The sequence below is a fragment of the Sinocyclocheilus rhinocerous genome, unplaced genomic scaffold (genome assembly GCF_001515625.1).
Source record: "Sinocyclocheilus rhinocerous isolate Xijiao unplaced genomic scaffold, SAMN03320098_v1.1 scaffold642, whole genome shotgun sequence".
Taxonomy (NCBI): domain Eukaryota; kingdom Metazoa; phylum Chordata; class Actinopteri; order Cypriniformes; family Cyprinidae; genus Sinocyclocheilus; species Sinocyclocheilus rhinocerous.
The window spans coordinates 878,038-902,132 of NW_015626390.1; the positions used below are offsets into that span (position 1 = coordinate 878,038).

Genomic DNA, 24,095 nt, shown 5'->3' on the forward strand with positions numbered 1-24,095 from the left:
TGGCTTTCCTACCTGCCTGTCAATGTATGTATTAGCATACCTCTGCGCACCCTGTTCGCGCAGACATGATACGTCATCAGCTCATTCTTGTACGCTGTGCAGACAGAGCGAGAATGGCAGACAAACATCAACAACCCGATCTTCCTTCCTGGTATTGTAGTACTTTTAAAGATTTCTCACCGGTGAATGACACATGATGTAGCCCAGCGGTTAATCCAGTCCTCGCGCCAGCTCATTAGAAGTGAGCATGAACTGTGTTCCGATCTATATGATCCCTACACAGTGTACATTGCTCCCTACTCCCTGAGGGGGGGAAATCCGTTGAAGTTTACTTCACTTCGGAACATGGGCTGTAATGTTGTCTCTGGTCTGTGAGCGTAAATGCGTTCAGGGGGCGTGGCTTTGGACGGCGATTGCAGGGAGGGTGGAACGTTCGCTTTCAGTGCTATCAGGCTGAAGTTAGCATTTTCCAAGATCTCCTATTGTACCTTTAAATATAGTCTTTTAATTTAATCTAATGATTATTGTCCTAAATATGCCAACAATATTTTTTTGGTATATAAAAGTATCCTGATTTAAGAATTTTTAGATTATTTTGACTTGAAACAAGACAAAAATACTAAGTAAGATAAGCCATTTTTTGCAGTGTACTGTTACACTGAATGGTATCTTCTGTAAATCATTGTAAAAATGTATGATAGTCATGTATGATATGATATATGTGATATATGATATGATATATGATATGATATGATATGATTGATATGATATATGATATGATATATGATGATATGATATATGATATGATATATGATATATATGATATGATATGATATATGTGATATGACGATTTTATGTATGTATGTATGTCTGTATGCATTTATTTTGTATTTTATTAAATTTTTTTTTTTTTTACTCGAAAAACGTATTTTTGATGTCATCAGTATCCCAATATTAATGATTTAGTCATCAAATATATTTCCATGACATACGTTTATTTTGAAATAACTGGAATATTGTTATTCATGACTTTTAATCTTGCGCTTGAGGGACAGCTGGGTCGGCTTTCAATCATTTCACAGCACTGAACACTGGCAAAGGCCTCATACTGGTGGGAACGAAGTCTTCAACGAAAATAACAGCATGTGATGCACAATTTACTTTTGAACAGCATCTAGCGATTCATATTCATCCCTGCATATATTTCCATGACATACGTTTATTTTGGAAATAACTGAATATTGTTATTCATGACTTTTAATCTTGCGCTTGAGGGACAGCTGGGTCGGCTTTCAATCATTTCACAGCACTGAACACTGGCAAAGGCCTCATACTGGTGGGAACGAAGTCTTCAACGAAAATAACAGCATGTGATGCACAATTTACTTTTGAACAGCATCTAGCGATTCATATTCATCCCTGCATTCATTACGCTTCACCTGTGGACAGCCAGGTTATGGAACTGAGGGACTCCCCGCTCTATGGAAACAAGTAAGCCCAGCATGCGGTCCTCATCCTGCAGAGATCAATTTGTGAGTGATTTCATTTCCCACAGAAAGAAATACGCAGACAGACCTTCCACTCAGCCTGCATCTGCATTTCACTCCTTCCTGTCAATTCGTAGATGGCCACCGCAGACCTGCATTCAGAAACGGCTCCTTCTGCTTTTCTTCGCCACTCATGCAAATCAAATGCTTTTCTCTTTTCTCTAAATGGGCAGAAGGACTCCTCCTGGCCTCCATTCACAGAAGTAGAGCTGTTTACAGTTGGCCATATTCCTATGGCAACTTAAAAGCATTACGCTCTAATGGAAGCAATAAAAGAACGAAAGCGGCCCGTTGGTACGATGGACACGGACACTGTGGAGAGGACTCATTTGAGACAAATGACTTGAAGCAAAGGAGACACTCGCATTATAAACTGGAACCGAGAGTAGAAAACAGCAAAAAATAAATTAAAAAATCACATAAATAGGAATGAATTATTCAGGAAGGCTGGGAAATCGGATACTGACAGTCTCCAAAGTCTATCTTCCACCTCATCGCGTAGCTGTCATCCAAATAAATGGCGCTAGAGCATTTAGTCTAATAGGTGTGGAAGAATACAGTCCTCTTAGCTTTCAAAAATGTGTGAATTTTTAAGACCTCTCGCTATTTGCGTAAACCGTGACACGTCTTCCCTCAATTAGCCCCATGTTCTGGGTATTTAATAGCGTCCAGGTGTGGATCGCTTGGCTGGAGAGAGAGAGCAAGAAAGAGAGATGCCACTTAATGCCAAAATTGTCTTTTAAAGGAAGTTGTCTGTTACAAATGCATGGATGTTAGCACTTTTCAAGCATGGCTAACTCCCGCAGTCCATCAGCAACCGAGCTTGGATCAAGTCCAGTCTATTTGTGGAGAATTGCCTTGTTTTACTTTCATTCACAGTTTGTTGCACCATAGTCATTTACATCGCCTCTGACAGATCTAATATGAGCATTTGAGTAGCATAACCCCACATCTTGACTTGCCTCGCAGCTTTCGTACGGTTCCCCACCTCGGGTGTGCCCTTAGTGTAACAGCAGTTTTCACCACAGTGAGGTTCCAAATTCCCCAAAGTCATTATTGTCTCCTGCTAAGTTTCCCCAGCCTGCTATGATTTGTGGGTAATGAGCTGGCAACCGGGCCTAGGCTCAATTATTCTCACTGAGGGAGTGATTTCTCACTCTATAGAGCAGAGCACAAAGTGCACTCACTAATTCTAATCAGGACATAACACACTCATAATCACCCGTGCGGAAATAAAAGAGTGACTGAAAAGAAAGGAAGAACGTAAATAATGGTGAAATATGGACAGGGTTGCCATGTTGTGGAGGACAGACTCATGATTACAGGTAAAGGAAGACGTGCTTTGTGTTTTGTCAGCATGACAGGTGCAGAGTTTCACACCATGCCAAAGATAGATAAGCATCCTTTATTGATCCCTGAGGGAAAATTCTGCATGATTGCATAAAAACATGGCCTGATTAGACTTAGATAATGTTGTTCAGTCAGAACTTTGAATATAGATAGAGAAGCTAGAAAAGAGGATTGATATAAAAAGTGTGAACTTTTGGAAGCAACTCTGAGTTGAGGTATCCCAAAGATAACATTATACGGCATTCATGAAACCCAATTCTGATGTGCTGCTCACACTGAGGTTGTCAAAATGTGTCACTTTTGGGTTTGTACCCAAGTACAAGTAGAAACTCCTACTCGACCACTGTACCAGAAGTCTGATCATGTGACTTTCACTGTCACTCTCATTGGTAGTTGCCGCATTGCATTGCTGCTCATTGCATAAAGTTTCTCAACTTTGTTGCATCGCCAATGATCACTGTTACTCGTGTTGCCTAAAATTGTTGCCTATATTTTGTAGCTTAAATATACTGCTTTGTTGCTACAAATTGCTTTCCTTTACAAAGGAAGTGTGGAAAAACGATGTTTATGCTGAGACAATGAAAGACGCAGAAGCAAATAATATCTCGGACTAGAAAGTGGAACAATGGATAGAGACACAGATGTGTACAAAAGCAACAACAGCAGTCATTTCTTCAGACTCGTCTCGTCTCTTTCTCCGCTGCCATGCTTTGAGGTGAAAGTAAAGTCTTGTAAGGAACCCCAAAATGCCTCTTTCTCATGTACAAATGAGATAAGAGACGTGCATCTAGACTCGCCACAGAGCTCAGTCCACTTCAAAAGGGAGAGAAATTCTGACTGAATGCGTCTGGGCTGAGCGAAAAAGAAAATAAATTGTGCTTCTCTGGATTGCAGTGAGCACAAAAGGTACAAAATGCATAGCTGATATCTGTAAAAGCTTGCATCTTAATATAACTTTCCTTTGGCTGTTCTATTCAGAGCCAAGCAATTGTTCTGGGAGTTCAGACAGACCAAAGAACTTTGCAGACTGTTTTGATCCGTTAGAAATGCGAATGTCAGTGAGAAAGTTCCCGAATGGCTGTGTCTGGTGGTTTATTATGATGTAAGACATTCATTTATGCAACCAAGGAGCCAGAATTAGGACACAAAACAGTCTGGAAGAAATCTGCATTACATATATTAGCAGGACATATAGGGGACAACTCCAGGAGTAACCTGATTGAGTTTGAACTAGCAACTTTCCAGTTCCCCGCCTTAAGCTTTGATACAACACCACTCCAGATTGGTGATTTGGAAGCTGACCCTTTTTAAGTGTTCGAACAATTATCTGAAATGAAACAGATCACCTACAATTATTTAGCAAGTCCAAGTAAGTCAAGCAACGCCCTTGATCAGCTCCACTAAATCCCAGGCAGGAGCAGAAACAAAGGAAGTGTGTGTTATGACATCATCGCCAAACTTCTAACCTGATGCACATCCTAAAATGACACACAGACTTCCCAGCTGGGATAAGCAGAGGTGAAGAAAACAGTGTGTTCAGTCATCACCAAAGAGGTACATAAGAACAAAGGTCACCTTCTACACGTATCTGTTCTGGGTCACTACGGTGAGGACAGCTGCAGAATGTATGGTGTAGACTTGCAATGAGAAATTCTGAAAGTTCATGCATTTTTGCCTGACTGAAAATCCAAATAAAACTGGCTTAAAGGGATAGTTCACCCAAAAATGAAAATTCTGACATTAATTACTCACCCTCATGTAGTTCCAAACCCATAAGACCTTCGTTCATCTTCAGAACACAAATTAAGATATTTGAGATGAAATCCGAGAGCTTCCTGATCCTCCATAGACAGCAATGCAACAGCCATGTTCAAGGCCAAGAAAGGTAGTAAGGACATTGTTAATAGTCTATGTGACATCTGCGGTTCAACCTTAATTTTGAAGCTACGAGAATACTTTTTTTTTTGCAAAAAGAAAACAAAAATAACGACTTTATTCAACAATTTCTTCTCTTCTGTGCCAGTCTTCGATGCACGTTCAGAAGAGTACCATGACACATGTCTATGGAGGGTCAGAAAGCTCTCGGATTTCATCTAAAATATCTTAATTTGTGTTCCGAAAATTAACAAAGGTCTTACGGGTTTGGAACGACATGAGGGTGAGTAATTAATGACAGAATTTCTATTTTTGGGTGAACTATCCCTTTAAAGTAGTAGCTGATTTTCAGAACATTATAGGCGGTTTTTCGTTTGTCCAGATTCATTAAACTGGCTGACCAACTGGACGAGTGACGAGCTGGCAAAAAAAATTTTGGTCAAGGGCCCTGCTGACAGAAAAAAATAAAATAAAAAATAAAAACAGGTCACACCTGTTTAAGGTAGTTAAGCTAGTTTATGGAACAAGGGAGCTAGTTTGCTGCTGGTCTAATCTTGACCAAGTCTAGTCAGGTCACACCAGCTGGTAGTCCAGCTAGTCAACCACCTAACAAAGCTTATGACCGACATGGACCAATCGAAAGAACCTACCATGTTCAAAGTCCCAGCCACCACCTTAAACTGGTTCAAACGGGAATTTCCAGGAAGGTTCTGTCACTTGATTCCAGCGCTCGGTCCACTTCAGAAGATAAAAATTCTGACTGAGCAAAAAAGAAAATAAATTGTGCTTCTCTGGATTGCAGCAAGCACAACAGGTACAAAATGTGTAGCCAATTATCTTTAAAAGCTTGCATCTTCATTTAGTTTCCTTTGGCTATTTAGAGACAAAAACAGGCCACACCAGTTTAAGGTAGTTAATCTAGTTTATGGAACAAGGGAGCTGGTTTGCTGCTGGTCTAATCTTGACCAAAGCTTTGACCGGCTTGGGCCAGTCGAAGTGTTCAAATTCTCAGCCACAACCTCAAACTGGTTTCTATGAAGGTTCTGTCACTTGCTTCCAGTTGGAGTAGCATGAAAAGGTCATAGTTTGGGCCAGTGGTGGCAGGTTAATGGAGAAGAATGGTTTCAGTTCACTAAGTGCTCTCCACAGGACAAGCCTGGATGCGTTGTGAGGAAAGCTTTTCAGAAAGGTCAAATGGTGTCAGCTGTGGGCCTGGGGAACGTGAGGAGCCCAAGACATTAGATTAAGGGGTTAAAGGTCAGACTTAATGTCTACTTCACCAACCTGTCCCTCAGAGATTAGCTGAACTCCGCTATGAGTCTCACCGACACCTAGACCGTCACGTACAACAGCTCTTATACTCAAAGACAGGAGACAAAGGGGGTGAAATTGCACTCGAATGTGTGTTTAAGAGAGTTGGTGTGCCAGAGAAGAAATTAAAGCTAGATCAACAGGCGCTTCGGCTCAGCAATACTGAATAAAGCTTTAGCTAATGTGTTGGCGATGGGCCTCGTTTGGAAATCTCTGAAGCTCTTTGCAATGTAGCTTTATAGGAAAGTGCAAAAGAAATGTGTTTTATTTGTTTACATGGACAAATGGAAGCCAAATGAGTGTGAGGGACGAAGCCAGCAGGCAGGAACAAGGCAGATATTTAATTACGGTAGGCTGAGCTTAGCAGTGTCTCAGGTTGCATTGTCTGGGTTTCTTTGTAGGAGCTGCTCTCTGGTGGGCTGCCATTTGCACTGTGAATAATCACAGTGTGTGTGTGTGTGTGTGTGTGTGTGGTATGATGGGAGAGGCCTTTCAAAGGAGCCAAGGGAAAGAGGGTTTCTTCTATCTGCCCTTTTTTCTTTGTTTCTTTCCTGTTGGATGAAGGTTCAAACAGTGAGATCAGAGCAGCACCTACAGGCCAGGTTTGCTATGCTTGCGGCGAGAATGCACGTGCATTACTGTTGCACACACACGGCGAGAGACAGCACATATGAGAAGGAGGGAAAAAGTAACAACAAAGAATGTGAAACCTTCCGAGGGGGCGGAAGAATCCCTTGTCTTGTCTACAGAAATGGGAGAGAGGGAACAGATGAATGAGAAGGGAGAGGATTCATTTTTCGAAAAGAGTGGAAAAAAAACCTGTGGAAGACGAGCAGAAAACAAGATAGAGTGTGAGAATGCAGAATCCTCCAGCCACAAAACCAATCCGCTATTCCTCTGTCAGGAAGATGAAACGCAGAGGCGCTCTGTACTGTTTCACCAGGATGTGAGGTAAATCTATACCTCAGACTCTCTCCGGTATCCTTCTGTATTGAGGGAAAAGAGAGTTTTGATGAAGGGTGGTTTGCTGTTTGGGCAGTAAATACAGCAAGTAATTAGCTTCTGTAGAAGTGGAGTAACCCTAACGATTACTCCCAGTATGTGCCACGGACATGAATGATACTTTCCCTGATTCATTTACCTAGACTGTGGAAGCCTGCCACAGTTTCATAATGAACCAGATTTTTTTTTTCACTTCTCATAATAACAAAAAAGATCTCTAGCATTGTTTTGCACAAAAAAAACCTCTGGAAGACGAGCAGAAAACAAGATAGAGTGTGAGAATGCAGAATCCTCCAGCCACAAAACCAATCCGCTATTCCTCTGTCAGGAAGATGAAACGCAGAGGCGCTCTGTACTGTTTCACCAGGATGTGAGGTAAATCTATACCTCAGACTCTCTCCGGTATCCTTCTGTATTGAGGGAAAAGAGAGTTTTGATGAAGGGTGGTTTGCTGTTTGGGCAGTAAATACAGCAAGTAATTAGCTTCTGTAGAAGTGGAGTAACCCTAACGATTACTCCCAGTATGTGCCACGGACATGAATGATACTTTCCCTGATTCATTTACCTAGACTGTGGAAGCCTGCCACAGTTTCATAATGAACCAGATTTTTTTTTTCACTTCTCATAATAACAAAAAAGATCTCTAGCATTGTTTTGCACCAGTTTTTTGTCAAAACAGTTATCAATCGAACTAAAAACGTAAACTCCATGGCTTCGGGTACTTAAATTGCAGTAAATAGACAGTTGTGCTGCATGTTTCAGAGTGAAGCGAGGCACCATGTTCTTTTACACGTTAGCAGATCCAATGTTTTGAGTTTAATGTGCATTTGGGAATGCAACATGTGCCAGTTACACAGTTATTTTCACTTTTTCACATAATTTTCAACATTTTTGTGGACAGAGGTTTACAGAATTTGAAAAAATAAAATAAAATAAAAGCTTGATGGTTTAGCACTTACAATTAAGACATAAGTATTGCAGTTTTACCACTGTGGAAAAATGTATAAACAATGCTAAAAAAAATATTATTATTATTTTATTATTATTTATTTATTTTACAGAGTACTTGCATTACAATAGTACAATATTTAAAATCAATGCAAAGTCATTTTTTAGTTTGGTCACTGAAAGAGGTCTGAGCTCTTAATATTATGCTCGAAGTGCACCAGATCGATGCATTTGTAAAATGTACAAAATTTTTAATTGGTTACACTTTATTTTAAGGTGTCCTGGTTACAGTATAATTATACGTTTAAGTACTGAGTAATATTAATTAACTACATGTACTTACTATAAGGTTAGGGCTAGGTTTCGGGTTTGACTTAGGCTTACTTACATGTGATTATGCATAATTTATTGTTATTATAATAGTAAGTACATGTATCATGTGTAACAAGGGCACCGTAAAATAAAGTGTTACCAAATCAGTATCAGTATCAGTAAAAGCATTTTTCCCCCAACAGCAGTGTTGTCATTATGTCTGAGTAAACGTAAACATAATTGGTGTGAACATAAGAATGCATTTTCTGGAAAATATTGCATTCTATTCTAGCATCTTGAGTATCAGAGTAGACAGAGTTCATTCACATGCATTATTTATCATATATGTTTGAAAACATCTGTTAATGTCAGTCTAACAGGGAGTGCTTCAGTGATGTATTGCAGATATTCAAACACTTCACAAATTAAAATGTGCCCATCGAATTAACATACTGGGATCTGATACCGCATATCTAAAATCTGTACCATTAAATTCTTCAGGTGCACTCTGCTGGTTTTGCTCATTCCACCCATTCGGCGTTTTTCACATTCAAAACTGAACTTCAAAAGCAACTTGACATTAGTAACCTCCATTACCTGAGAAATGTCTCTAACTAGTCTGATCTTACACAATGATGGACAATGAAAACCACAAGGCTCATATAAGAAGTTCTGAAGACATTTTTTACAACACACAAAAAACTAATTTACAGCTTAATAGCACCTTGTCCACTTTCATTACATAGAAATGGCTAGTAGAAAATTGCACTTAATAATAAAGCATTGATTTGCCGGCCTCTTGCAGTTCTTCTGAGAAAGAGTAATTCTTGAACAATTTCTAATTTATTACACAAAAATGACATTCTATATCCATAATCCATCTCAAAAGTCCAGCTAAAGTGTAATAGTGGTCACGTACAGAGCTTCATTCTGGGTTAACCTAATTTACAATATCTTATAGTGCTGTATGAATAAAATGAACAGGTACTGAAGCTGTACTTCCACTCTCTTGAATAAAAATGCAAACAGTTATTCGATGATGAAATTCTCAAATCCAGTCTCTCTTGTTCCAGAATAAGGAGACCTCATGACCTTGCCGCACTTTGCATTACCCACAAATCCACAGCTGAAGCCTCATGCTGCCCTCTTCCTGCCCAGATGGGTCATCTCTAATTCATCACTAGGGAGAGGAACGTTTTAAAAATGAAAAAGGAAATGCCATTCTAACAATCCCCAATGGAAAGACACAGCAGCACCTCGCCGTTAGAGCACCAGGTGGGAATGTGAGAGACTGACACGTCAGGATGCAATTAAAAACATTGGGAACAAACCTGGAACACAATCTGAGGGTTCTAGTGTAATATACATCATTACAATCATGCTGACGCAAAACAAGCACTGCTTTGTGAAAGACAGCAAAGCTTTTACTGAGTGTTGGAACGGAACGTCCTTTTCAGGTGACCGTGCGAAGTGCTCTCGTAGGTTTGCTTCACTGCTGTGGTGTTATTCAGAGCGGTCTTTGGAGATGTCGACTCAAGTGGGTGAGAGCACCAGCACAGTTGGGCTGTCTGAATCAACATTGAGCCTTAAAATGCATTTCTTCTGCCTCTCAAGCTGTTGTACATTCAACTAAATGGAACACTCGGACATTCCTTACCTCTACACAACTTGTGTTCCTTTCAGAGAAAGGTCAGGGCCTGTGCTGTGTCTATAAGGACAGAATGTTGTATCTCTGACGTAATCATCAGATCTTGTACAATTAAAAAAAAAAACAAGAAAGAAAAGAAAACACAGGCAGCAACTCCATGTGGCATATTCTGCACAAAAATTAACACGAGAGAGACATGACTCAACTCTATGAACAACTGCTTCCACATTTAGCCTCAGTGACCAACGCAATTTCCAATGTAGTACAGTATATGGAAATTGTACAAAAATGAAGAACAAAATGAATTAATTAAAACATTAAATTAAAAAAAACAAACATAAAAATCAATTAAATCTTGAGGATGTGTCCCACAACAGGACAAGGTAATACTGATACAGCTAAATGAAGGCCCATTTAAAGCATCTAGAAATGTTTTATTATAATACAGTAAAATATTTACTGTAAATAATAATGTATATAATATACTAGGTCTGTCCAATAATGGTTAAGCTGTTCAAAAAATATAATCACAATTATTAATCACGACTAGTGTCATTTTTTTTTAATTTAATCTGAATTATTGACTGTATTACACTTTTATTTGAGCAGAATATCTCAATAGTATGGAAGCCCGTTTCCGCCACTGAATAAAAAAAAAACTCGTGATACAAACTCGTAATTCTGACTTTTTTTCTCAGAATTGTGTGATATTAAAAAAAGCAGAAAAAAAGTCAGAATTGTGAGATAAAAAGTCGCAATTACCTCTTTTATTTTTTATTCAGTGGCGGAAATGGGCTTCAAATAGAGATTGCTAACCACCAACTTACACATTTGCCAGTGTTCTCAGCTCATTAGAGCTTTTTCAGTAATGTGCACATGCCAGGTTGGGAAGATTGAGTAACCACTAGGCAAATGTATAATTTTTTGGAAAAAAAGAAGAAAAAAAAAGGATTTAACCACAACTACAATCTGGGAATGCTTGTGGAGTCTAGTAACCAATGCAAGATAATGCAAAAGTCAAATTACAATGAAAAGTCGACGATTATGCTTAACAAACCAAGAGAAGCAAAAAATGTAATCACGATTAAAATACTGTTTACCACACAGCACTATAATATAAAAAAATATATATAGTGGTGCTCAACAGAGTTCAACATTTACAAAGAGTTTCCTACTATCAGTTTGCTATGGAAAAAGATTATACCAGAGATTTTAGCAGAAATACGTAGGCGATACATAGGTGTAAGCTAACAATGCAAAACTACAACAGCCATATTAAAATATATAATATACACAAATATTGAATAACATAGCAACATAATTAATATACTGCCATATATTATGTATTTTAGAGAAATTAACTGTTATTTAATGACTGACACTGAGTGACCCTGTTAACGTTATGTTGCATCATTCAGCTTTAATTTTGAGGCCTCGTTCTTCCCCGTTCACAGTTTCCGAAGTGCAGAGGGTATATTATTTAAAAGTTTTCTGTTTCAGGTATGGTAGTGTCTGTTCATCGAGTTTACTGATGCTTTTCATAGAAAAGAGGAGAAAGCAACAAAAAGTGATTCGAAATGAAAGAAAAGTCTCCTGGCGAGACGTTTAAAATGCATACTTTGGCATGCCTGACATGGTAAATAAAGAGAAAATAGCCAAGCTTAATTAAGTAGCTTACTCAAGGTCTATAAAAAAGCCACAACATTATGCAAATAGAATGGAGGCTAGATCGAACTGAGCCGGTTGTGAAGAGGAAGGCAACTAAACAATTAGAGCCAATAAAAGTAAAGTGGAAATGAAAGATTAAATGGATATTTAAGATGGCAATAAAGACATAATTGCTGAGAACTTTGTGATGAGCCAGTAGAGGCAACTATCATACTATGAGACAGACTGAGTGCATATAAAACATGAAGACGTGCTTGACTTGCGATATCCTTGTGTATCTATGGCGCTGTACAATGTTAAACAAACTACTCAAAAATGTTTGCACACTGCAGTACTTAACAAACGTCACAAGATTATGCATTACTTGTAAACATATTTATATGACATATATTTACAGTAATAAACTAAAGAGGTATTCACAAGCTGCATTTGCAGTCACTGACTCAAACCAGTTTGATTCATTGACTCTGATTCAAACTAATTTTCATTAGTATAATTTTAAAAATAAAATTCCTTTCTCTCCTTCATGTCATTCCAAATCAGCATGACAACATTTTTAGGCAGAAAATAATTTAAATCACATCTAACTAAAGAGTTGTTCACAAGCTGCATTTGCAGTCATTTATTCAAACCAGTTTGACTCATTGATCAAAACCAGTTTAATTCATAAATATTTTCATTAGTATAATTTGACATATAAAATTCATTTCTCCCCTTCTTGTCATTCCAAATCAGAAATGACAACATTTTAGGTGAAAAATCTTTAAAATCACGTCATTAAAATACATAAAAAAAATATATATATAATACTACCAAATCGTTACTAAGAAAGGGAGGTGAAATATTAGCTACACTAGCTTCAGCCTACTCTGTGTGTGTGTGTGTGTGTTAATGTGCTTGAATAGCAACAGAACCTCTGCATCTGTCTTGAAATCTGTCTGTCACTTCAAATAACCACTTTCTGCTAAGAGAGAAAATGAGGGGAAAGGGGCTGAAAACAGGCAAGGGGAAATGAGAAAAGAGAGCAGAGGTGCTACTGACGGCATAGCTTGAGAAAGAGAAAGAGAGATAGAGAAAGCAAGCAAGAGCGATGCGGGGTGGGCTACAGACTGGGGGGTCAGGCTAAGCTGTAATAGACTGAAGCTCAAACGAATGAGTCTGTCAGGTTGAGCCCAGGCCTTGACTGACTGCTCCTTTCAACCCGCCAGCAGCCCAACATCCAACCCAGAGGCTCCTCCATGCAAGACGACTTCCCTAATGATGATGCACGACTCTCGGTAGGTGGTGGTGGTGGGGGATTTCTTTGTGAGCCAACTCAAGCTTCTGGGGAATGAGAAGCCGCGACCACCTGAATTGCAAACAAGCAGCCGAAACCTCTGTCACAGTCGTTTCAATGGGCTAAAGAAAGAAAAGTGGGGGGAAAGAGTGAAATGGATGCTGGCGGTTCGAGAAAATCGATTGCGAAAATTAATAAGTGAATTCCCCGCAGCACACCGGGCGCCTCAAACATCTCAATCTCCTTCCTCACCTCTTTCTTTTATTTCTCTCATCTGAGCGAGAGGGAGAGGAATTCGAAACACCTCCCACACTCCTTGAGACGGTTCCACCGATACATTGACAAAAGAGCTGAATTTCAAAGACACTCAGCATCCACGTCTATGGAGACCGTGGCCCTCGTTTTGTAAGGTTAGTGAAATCCTCATCCAACAACGTGGGTGTCATTTTCTAGTTTTTATTTTTTTTTTCTTCTCTCTGCAGTTCTTTTTTATTGTGTGCTATATTCAATAATCTCCCCTTGACTCCTGAATCCACTTTTAACTCAAACAAAAATCCCCAATAAAAAAACTACACACGTTTATAGATCAGCGCAGTTTACTGGAGTTAAGAAGCACTTAGGAGCTGGGTATATGCGGATGAGTTCTTGAAAAGTACCTGCTCTTGACGCTCAAGCCATCGGTCCACCATGGGATGGCTGGCACTGAGGGAGGAGCGAGCGTTTTCTCTCTGAAACTGGGTGGCCCAGGGGACACCATCACGAGGCAGGCTGCGGTAAGTTTCCAGACCCTTACCCTGGAAAGCACAATGAAGGTGATGAAAGAGGATGTTTACACCTGGTTTCTTCACCCAAAAATTACAATTCTGTCATTTACTCACCCTCGTTAGAAAACTAAAACTCTATAACTCTTCAACATAGGCTCACTGAAAAAACATGCCTCTACCTACATTTTGGCAAACAATTCACTATATTTTCCAGTTTAACTGAACACCAACAACTTTAATTCCTATGCAAATGATGAGAAATGGGGCAGATTATCGATTTATATACACTTATTTTCACATGGTTCCTTGCACAATACAAATCACTAGCCAATTTGACGGGTTACTTTTCGTAAGTTATGTTCACTCATTAATTTCTTGGGGAAGTTAATGCAAGCCAAATCTGTGCAGGTTTAGCTCAAATACTGAACTCGTGAGACATCATGACATTATCGAGTATATTGCAAGAAGTGAGTTTTTCACTGCATGATTCAGTCTATTAATATGCATTAAGAATGATCACATAATTCAAGATAAGGGGGCAGAAAATGTATATATTTATATCAATTCATATAGTTAATCAATATCACACGAAGAGTGCCGTTTTTTCTTTAAAAAATCAGCATGGTTACAAATGTGATATAGATTTTCTACAACAGTTCAATAAACAATAAGTTAATATCAAGAGACTTACGTTTTATTTAGACTTACGTGAGACTTACATACAACATATTGGCTGTTTTTGCGCTATTTCTGCGCTATATATTCTGCGCCAACAAAAAACATTCCAAACACAGCCACTGCACTGTTTTGTGTCTCATTCCTGAATGAATCAAACTTTTAAATGATTCTGTTCAATCGCAATGACTCACTTAACAGTGACTTGCTGCCACCTACTGGCGGTTTTAATTGGTTTAATTTTACATTTAGAGTATCTTTTCATTTTTAAAATAATTAAAAATATCAGTATTCAACATTTCATGTTTAAAATATCAAAAAAATATTTATGCATTTGTAACTGCAGGTTAAAGCATTCCATTTCCCTCTAAGCTGCATTAACATGTGTAAATATATCTAAATGCCACTTCATGCAACTTCTGCAAAGATCAATTTTATTGATACTGATTTAATTTGTTTAGTAACAGCCTAAATGTAGTATTATTATAATTGACTGATTAAATGTAAGAATTTGACTCAAAAGATGGTGTACACTTTTAGAAAAAAATGGCTTTATAAAGGTAAAAATGCGCATATAAGGTAAAAATCAATTTAAACTTATTGGAAAAGATTAATTTATATCGCTGCTGTGAACTGACCACACAGAATATGAAGAATATCAAAAACTTTAGGAGTCAGCTGTCCACGGTAGTCCTTAAGATACCAGCACAATAACACACTCACCAAAATATTGTCTAATTATCTTTATCGATAAAATCTCAGAAAATATTGAGATATTATTTTTTGTCAATATCGCACACCCCTAGTACTGACACAAAATGATTTGCAAAGATCGCTTTGTCACATCCAGTGTAGACAGCCTCAAACTGTTGGTTTATTTCTGTCTTTTTTTCTCTTTTTTTTTGGCTGGTAGAAGTTATGAATGGCTGGTAACTTAAAAATTTAGTAGCCAAATTGGCTGGTGAGTGAAAAAGTTAATGTAAATCCCTGGTTATGACCTAAAACACTTTTACCATAGTGCATGATTTGAAAACAAATACATTTTCATGTTTGCATCACATAACCAACTCCATATATATATGCCTTCTGTGAAATAGTAAAATTGCTCGGTAGTCGACACGGTACAGCATTATATTTGCATTGTGCTCACATATGGATCCTGTGAAACATGAATAACTAGAAGCAAAATAAAATTGTATGGTAGCTACAGCAAATGTGTTGCTTTTGTTAACACTATTAGTTTATGGTAAGGGTTTAGTCTATTATTTTCAAAAGTGATAGAGCATTAAGCTTTTAGCTCCACTTATAGGACATTTAATTTCCAAAATGCTGTGATATGTACTGTACAACAACCATTGCTACTTTCACATTCATTAGTTTCTGGGAAAACCGAATACACTTTTAGCACCACTCACTGGACATTTCACTTTAAAAGCGCTGTAAAACATGCAAGAAGCAACTTAATGTAATTTTGCAGAAATATCACCAGAAGCATTTTTTTTCTTCCAGTGAGCCTGGGTTGACTTACTTTCTCCTGTGGGGCACAAAAGAAGCACATTGTAGTCCAAACAACATTGGCCCAATACACTTTCATTATATTGGCAAAACAAAACATTTTTTCCCATTTTTTTAAGCAAGAAACTATTTTAGCAATTAAAAAAGCTTAGTTATTACACAGATTGGGTTTTAATAACATTGATACCAATTTACCTAAATATGTAGTGTCTAATACAGTAATACCTTACTGAAACTGTTCTCCAGATTTGAGTCACTGTGCTTAGGGAAGCTCATCTTGGATCAGAGCCCCGCAATGATATCATTCAGGCCACCTAAATTTAGCGGGAACGCTAATTTCATTTCTCACTAATAAGGAGCTCCATTACAAGCTACTAATTCACACCGTGTTTCTAATGTTGCGCTGCATGTTTTCACAGAGGTGAAATCAAACGCCCTCTAGCAATGGCGCTCAAGTCAAATCTCAATTTGAAGAGTTTTTAGAGCAAACCTAAAACAAGTTATCCTGTGACACAGGGGGGCTTTAGCCTAGAAAGCCTACTGAGCACCACTGCTCTTGGCTAAAGACCTAGTCTGAGGAATGAGGAAGAAGAAAAAGAGTTTCCTGTTATAGCAAGAGCCAGTTCACAATCGGACACCAGACAAAAGCGATTGTATACAGTGAAGTGATTTTGATGTTCCTGCATGGTAAATGATCTATATAGATAATTCTGACAGCAGGGCAAAGATGAAGAGGAAGAGACACAGCGAGGAACATGAAGTCCAGCAGGTCAAAGGCCCAAAGGATGGTGAAGAATATATAAGGTCAGCCTTATGAATCGAGACTTCCCGTGGAGCATGTTGTAGTGATTGAGGCATTTGCCTACCTGGGCAAAGCATCCAAATGCAGCAGGAGGCCTACAGGTTTCTACAAGTTCAGGAAGAGATACTGAGAGACAGATGTTACGCTCCATATGAGAAAATGTCCATGAAGACCAAACATTACTTTTTAAAAACATGGCACAGGCTACATTCTGGCCAATATGGAGGATTTAATCTTAGATTTCATTCTAGGGGTCAATGACATGAATAACAATTTTGTTAAAAATATTATAAGTATTAGTAAAAAAAAAAAACATACAGGGGGAAAACATACTGTAAACAGGAAATTACATCATAGAGGGGACTTCTGCAGACCCTAATGACTGTGTGGTTAAGAAGTCAATAAGTTTCTTCAAATATCAGATGATTTGCCTTTTTATTATACAGCAAGGTTAGTTCAGGTTGTTAAACGTCATGTAGTCAAAGCTCCAAAAATAATACATGATATTTGCAAAAATAAACAACCTAACCCTTAAATTCTTTATTTATTTATTTATTTATTCATTTATTTAATTCTTCTTTTACTTTGATGGTTACACCACATGTTATTTAAACTGAATTTTTTTTAAACCAACATGAATACAGAGAAAATGTCTGAGAACTTGGCTCATGCATTTTAAATTGTTTATTTAAAAGATATGTTTTTTGTTTGTTTGTTTGTTTGTTTTGTTTTAATTTATTTTGGACAGTCATTGACACATAGACCAGCATGTCTTGACTTTTTTTTTTTAATCAGGAGATTCAAAAGTTGAAATACAGTATATACAGGAAAAGCCATAGAGTTTTGGAGAATGACAGTTCTCTGCATATATAAGCCTGAAGGCAAAATGCAGAAATAATACATTTCTCCTCAGCGCCTGCTATTCTTACTTCAAGGTGAACTAACACCTTTATGTTCATTTCACCAATTCACTGGTACTAAAATAGAGCGCATTTATATGCACTGTCGCTTATCGTCATCTGACAGTATCAACCAAAAACAGACCTTCCAAGCACCTCAAGCTTTTCTCATGACATCCCAAAAACAACAATCAAGAAATAAATGATCCGGTGCAGAACGAAAGGTAAAAATAACAGCTTAATTCTTCTGCTCTGCTAAAATGAGAGTGTGGTGTTTGGATTATGGAAGAAACCGACAAGCAAAGTGCTTTTAAACAGGATTACTAGTGAACGCCATGAGATGTGCTAATCTCATCGCGGGTTGCGGTGTCACATTCTGAGTACTCCATCTTTTCTCGCTCCCTCCTCTTTCCCCCTCTTTTAATTTGGAATATTGCTGTTTCAAAGCACCGAAGGCTTGTCATTGCTGCAAAAGAGCAGCCATTTTGCAAAGATAATTGACCTCTTTTTCATTGGCTGCCCCAGGGAAGCTAGGGAGGAAAACACAGAATGTGCCTCTTTTTGATTCATTTAAAGCCAAAGGCACTGACCATCGCAATGAGGCCCGAATCAAGAGGGAAGCAACAAACAAAGGACGCAGATCCCATTCTTCTAACAGCGAAGACATATGGTTCCATAACCAAGAGAGTTCCAGGGTCAACAACAAACAGTGGCAAAAGGCATTGAGAGAATCTCAAGATGAATGAGACGAGACGGAGCAAAGGTGAAGTCACTTCTTACAAGCTGCCCTAAAAATGCTCCAATTGGTGCTTCGGTTTGTGAAAACATAATGGAAAAATAATGTCCTCATAAGAATTTCCAAAAGTACATAAACAAATCTACATGTATCAAATTAAAGTAGTTATGAACACTGCAATGAAAAAGCTTTGGATGGATGGATGGATGGATGGATGGGTAGGAAAACGATGTATGGATGGATAAGTAGAACAATGGGTGGAAAGATGGATGGATGGATGGATGGACGGACGGATGTATAAGTAGAACAATGGACCGATGGATGGATGGATGGATGGATGGATGGACAGACAGATGTATAAGTAAAACAATGGATGAATAGATGGATGGATGGATAGATATTACTCCACATTTATTGAGGTAATTCACTTAAGAAATTAGAAATGTGTGTGTGTGTTTGTCTGTGTGAGAGAGTGTGTGTGTGTGTGTATAAAAATAAAAATGTAAAAAAATGGCTGAATGATACTCTGATAGTAAGAACTGACCTTTCGCTCTAGGCTGTTGGTTCCGCTGGTGTTGTTGGCTTTCAGAAAGCCTGCTGTGGTGGACCATCGTGTGGGGTTCTTACGAGACGGTTCCTCTGGCTGCAGCTGGGCTTCGGGCAGGCCAGCCAGAGCTGGATCACTGCTGCGGCGTACATGCAAGGGCATGTCTGAAACAGAGATGAGAGAGGTCTTGTTAACAGCATATTTTCTCACTTTCTTCACTACGGTACAGTTAGACATCCTTCCCACATGGCCACAGATAACAAACACAGCACTTCAGCTGAGTTTCCTCGATTTCCTACAGAACGACCCTTTTCAGCCCCACAAAAGTGTGACAGGGACACAGTAGTACATTTCTGTCTGACACAAAGCCAGTTCCTTTGAGCCTTGCAAAGAAAGGCGGTGGCAATAGGACCATTTAGCTGGGCTTGTTCTGTGACTATGTGCACCGCACACACTTTTGAAAGAGATGGGCGACGAGAGCCAGAGGTGTCCCTGTGCTGCTGCGCTGTAATGGGTTTGAACTGCAGGGCAGGTGGGGGGGGATTAGTCAGATACCAGTTCACACTTCCTGTCTCACACAGCTCAGATCGCAGCCGCTCTGGATTCAAGGTTCTGTGCTTGTGGTCGTCTACAGAGTAGACTTATTTCTACACCTTTCTATACGTTTCTGTAACACTTCTTATTAAGCGTCTATGTTTAAAGAATTAAACTAAAAATGTCTGATAAGAAAAGATTGAATATTCTTCTGAGTAACTGTAACCACAAAATGGTACTTGCCAATAAAAGAGAATCGTATTTTAATCGTGATCACAATTTCTGCTTCTCTCGATTTATTAAGCATAATCAACTGCTATATTTGTAATACAGTCATTTGCACTGTTTGCTGCAACTAAATCTGAGTGTAAACCACTTACATTTGCCACAGATTCAGGATCTGCTGTTGCTAGCTCAAAATATGTGTTTAGGCCTCCATTTCTAATTCCGATAAGTTACTGGAGTAGTAAGAAGGCAGCATGACTGGGCAAGCTGTACCCACAGTTAATACTGAGTAACATATTTTAGAGACATTATTGGCAGTTAATTTGCCTGTTGCTGCTCCACCTACAAAAGTAGTTGAAAAGAACACAGCAGAACCACTGCAATACACAATAATGGCGCTCCTGAATAAATCAGCCATTTCATTCAACAAAATGGTTGAATGAATGATCATTTGAGGGCTTCTCAATCCTGAAAGGCCATCTTAATTTGAAAGATCCTTGGAAGACAGTCTTTGTTTCGCATCCTTCATTCAGCATGTTTTAAAGCATTCATCAAGTTTACCCTTCGCATCCTCCAATCATCCACAAACCTTTGCACACATTTAAAATTGAGTGTTTAGCCTAGAAACTTCATAAGGACTGGTCTAGATAGGACTTCCATTTGAGAATCACCCATTTGTTTTGTTCCTGAATGAATCAGCACTTATATGCAAGTCATCCAAAACAAATGATTTAAATGACTCAATTGTTTGTTTCGTTCCTAAATAAATCAATGTTTTTGAACCAATCAAGACACGTTTTTCCATTCCACTGTGCTACTTTTTCATTGATTTTCTATGTAAGCACAAACAAATCAGTTGAACAAATTATTAAAATGACTCGCTCACAATGACGCTCTCCAATCATCCACAAACCTTTGCACACATTTAAAATTGAGTGTTTAGCCTAGAAACTTCATAAGGACTGGTCTAGATAGGACTTCCATTTGAGAATCACCCATTTAAATGACTCAATTGTTTGTTTCGTTCCTAAATAATCAATGTTTTTGAACCAATCAAGACACGTTTTTCCATTCCATTGTGCTACTTTTTCATTGATTTTCTATGTAAGCACAAACAAATCAGTTGAACAAATGATTCAAATGACTCGCTCACAATGACGCTCGCTTGTCGCCACCTACTGGCATAACAATGTAACCTGCAGAAATCAGTGAAGATTCTATAAAGAATACGCAGACAGACACTCGATCAGACTCGAGGAATATTTGAAACATTTTATACTGCATTAAAGAACAGTTTTTCCATTCCACTGTGCTACTTTTTCATTGATTTTCTATGTAAGCACAAACAAATCAGTTGAACAAATTATTAAAATGACTCGCTCACAATGACGCTCGCTTGTCGCCACCTACTGGCATAACAATGTAACCTGCAGAAATCAGTGACGATTCTATAAAGAACACGCAGACAGACCAGAGTGATACACTTTGTTGGACTCTCAGCACTCTTGGAATGCTACTCGATCAGACTCGAGGAATATTTGAAACATTTTATACTGCATTAAAGAACAGTTCACCCATAAATGAAAACTCTGTCACCCTCAGGTCATTTCAAACCTTCTTGATTTGTTTTATTCTGTGGAATACAAAAGGTGAATTTTTGAAGAATATCCTGCTACACTTGTCAATATAACGAGAGTACAGTAAGTAAATCTATCCCTTACAGTAGGTCAACTATCCATTTAAGAATATCTTCATAATACATTATGCATGTTTCATATAAAGCGCTTCGTTTTATGAACATCATACAAAATATCAAACCAGTTCAGAGTAAATTAGACCTGAGGGGAAAAAATAAACACCCCCAAGAAGTCTTTTCCCTGACAGAGCACAATTGTTTCCCTTGTTAGGCTCTGTACTAGAGGTCTACACGGGTCCAAAAATTCGCACCCGAACCCGAAGAGACCCGTAAATGTGCTACACTGAACCGACCCGGACCCGTCTATTATTTTGAAAGTTGGATTTATGAACATCATACAAAATATCAAACCAGTTCAGAGTAAATTAGCCACAGTCAGTGGCACATTAGACCTGAGGGGAAAAAATAAACACCCCCAGGAAATCTTTTCCCTGACAGAGCACATTTGTTTCCCTTGTTAGGCTCTGTACCATGCTTTAGCTGTAGCCAACGCAAAAGTAAAGTGTTCACATGTCATCTGCAGTAGTGTCTGAGTGTCGACAGGCAGATTTACTGTTAGTGTCTTGCTACCTGGCAGAAGCTCTGAGTGCTCTGAGCGGTTGAAATTTCTCAGCTCTCTGGTCTCCGGGTTTATGAGTTGCTACGGGTGTATGTGGTACATCCATAATTATGCAAATGTCCCAGCAACCACCTGTCATCCCTCGACAACGTCCTGCCGCAGCATATGCCCATATTGCGACTACCATCTGATACCATGCGCATGCATATGCAGCTCACAGGAAGTCCTAATTTTACAGACGTAGATGTTTCAGTCAGGCCACAATTCGCAACATGCAGTCTCAATGAAAACAGAACCGTGAAATCCGAATAGCCTGAGGCCGTACAAAAACACTCCGCAGACCAAGGGAGGCCCTATTATTCAATTACGAACTGAACTCAATAATGATTTTTAATACACTTCCTTTTGTCAGTGGTCAGTTCACATTCGTCCGCATGCATATGCAGCTCACAGGAAGTCCTAATTTTACAGACGTAGATGTTTCGGTCAGGCCACAATTCACAACATGCAGTTTCAATGAAAACAGAACCGTGAAATCCGAATAGCCTGAGGCCGTACAAAAACACTCCGCAGACCAAGGGAGGCCCTATTATTCAATTACGAACTGAACTCAATAATGATTTTTAATACACTTCCTTTTGTCAGTGGTCAGTTCACATTCGGTTCATGGCTCTAATGACATGGCCCCTCAGTCGAAGCGTAACTGTATAACTCTTACCTATGTCTGGGATTACATTCAGTAATTAGCTAAAGGCCAATATGGCTGAAAACGCACAGAGATGGGTCTCAAGAAAAAAAAAAAGATTAAATGACATCCAAATACATCGTTTCAGTCTCTGTAAAATTACATTACATATTACTAATGTCAAACAAGCAATAACAAGAAGTGACATGCGGATTGCAGATAATGGGAGTGGGAACTAATGAGGCTTTCAGAGAAGCAAGAAACAAAATCAAAAACAATGTTTTATTGAATGTGACATGGTTGTTGAAGTCAGCTGGATTGCATCTGATCAGCAATGTCAGGAATCTGTGCAGAAGTACAAGAGAAGCCAAAAGATGTCTGTGGAAAGTCAGGAAATGGTGGGAAATACTCCAATCTTCAACAAATATTTTAAATCATGTTGATGATCAGGCCTGAATGAATCCACGTGGAACCTCATATTTTTTGGCCCAGTATTTGGTTAAATTTTTTTTTTTTAGTATCCCAACGTTTCTAATTTGAACACATGCGATTTTAAACAGTGGATTTCTTTAAATATATTCAGGGAGCAGGTGGTTGCTCATCTGATGCATGTGTTCATATTCTTGTTTGATTTTGTTAAGAACCTAATCACAAAATCTTTGAAGAGAATCAAACCACATGCTCGTCTGCAACATGTCGCATTATTATACTAATTTGGATAAATACTTTTCCTTTTCCCCGCTTACTCATGATTTCCAGCTAAATTAGTCTTTAACTACTCACATGCAAAGACAAAAATATCTGTGTCTTAAGCCAAAACTTTGTAATTCAATTCCTCTATCAATACACAAACCATCTGAAGCATCCAGCAACTTTCTCATGCACAAACAAATGATACACGGGTGGAAATCACATGAGTTTAAAATATCTCTGCATATTTTAATATGAGAATATTTCTGCATATTTTTTAAACAATGAGGGCATGGATTGCAGAAAGCATGTGATGCTGCTCCCACAATATTGCTTTTGTTGAACAGCCCATCTAGTGAGTACACACAGAAGACACACGACCCCGTTTTATCCCTTTCTCGCGCCACTCCAGCCAATATGGGCTCCTAATGTGTGATCGGATTAGCTTTCCTCCACCAGAAATTGGCTTCCTCTGCGTTTAATAACCAAGGCGACCACTTAAAGGCCTGTACCCATCGATCTCAGGTGTGTTAGGGGTATGGCCAGGGCCTCTAATGAGACCAAGGACCAATTTCAGCTCTCCATGGAGGATTATGAATAGAGGGGGAAGCACAGGCCTGCAAACAAGCTAGACACCAAAGATGGGGTTCAACTCACCAGGGACGCCCTCTCAGACATCATATTTACATCTCTAATCCATCGCCTCTCGTTGAGGGCCACGCGGTGGAGATTTGTGGATTAGTCCGTAATTAAGACAGAATATGCACTGGTTTCTCTACACAAAGCCACAGTTCACAATTGTCAAAATCGGTGAGATGGCACTCTCTTGAA

General features: G+C 38.8%; 1 protein-coding gene across 1 annotated transcript in view; it reads right to left on the reverse strand.

Moving 5' to 3' along the window:
- pard3aa (par-3 family cell polarity regulator alpha, a) overlaps nucleotides 1–24,095 on the reverse strand; it is a 481,339-nt gene that overhangs the window by 271,906 nt on the left and 185,338 nt on the right. The window contains exons 5-7 of the mRNA XM_016519585.1: nucleotides 18,873–19,039; nucleotides 13,594–13,731; nucleotides 1,605–1,610 (exon numbers count right to left, since the gene is read on the reverse strand). Coding sequence (XP_016375071.1) covers nucleotides 1,605–1,610; nucleotides 13,594–13,731; nucleotides 18,873–19,039 — 311 coding nt within the window. The remainder of the gene's footprint in view (nucleotides 1–1,604; nucleotides 1,611–13,593; nucleotides 13,732–18,872; nucleotides 19,040–24,095) is intronic.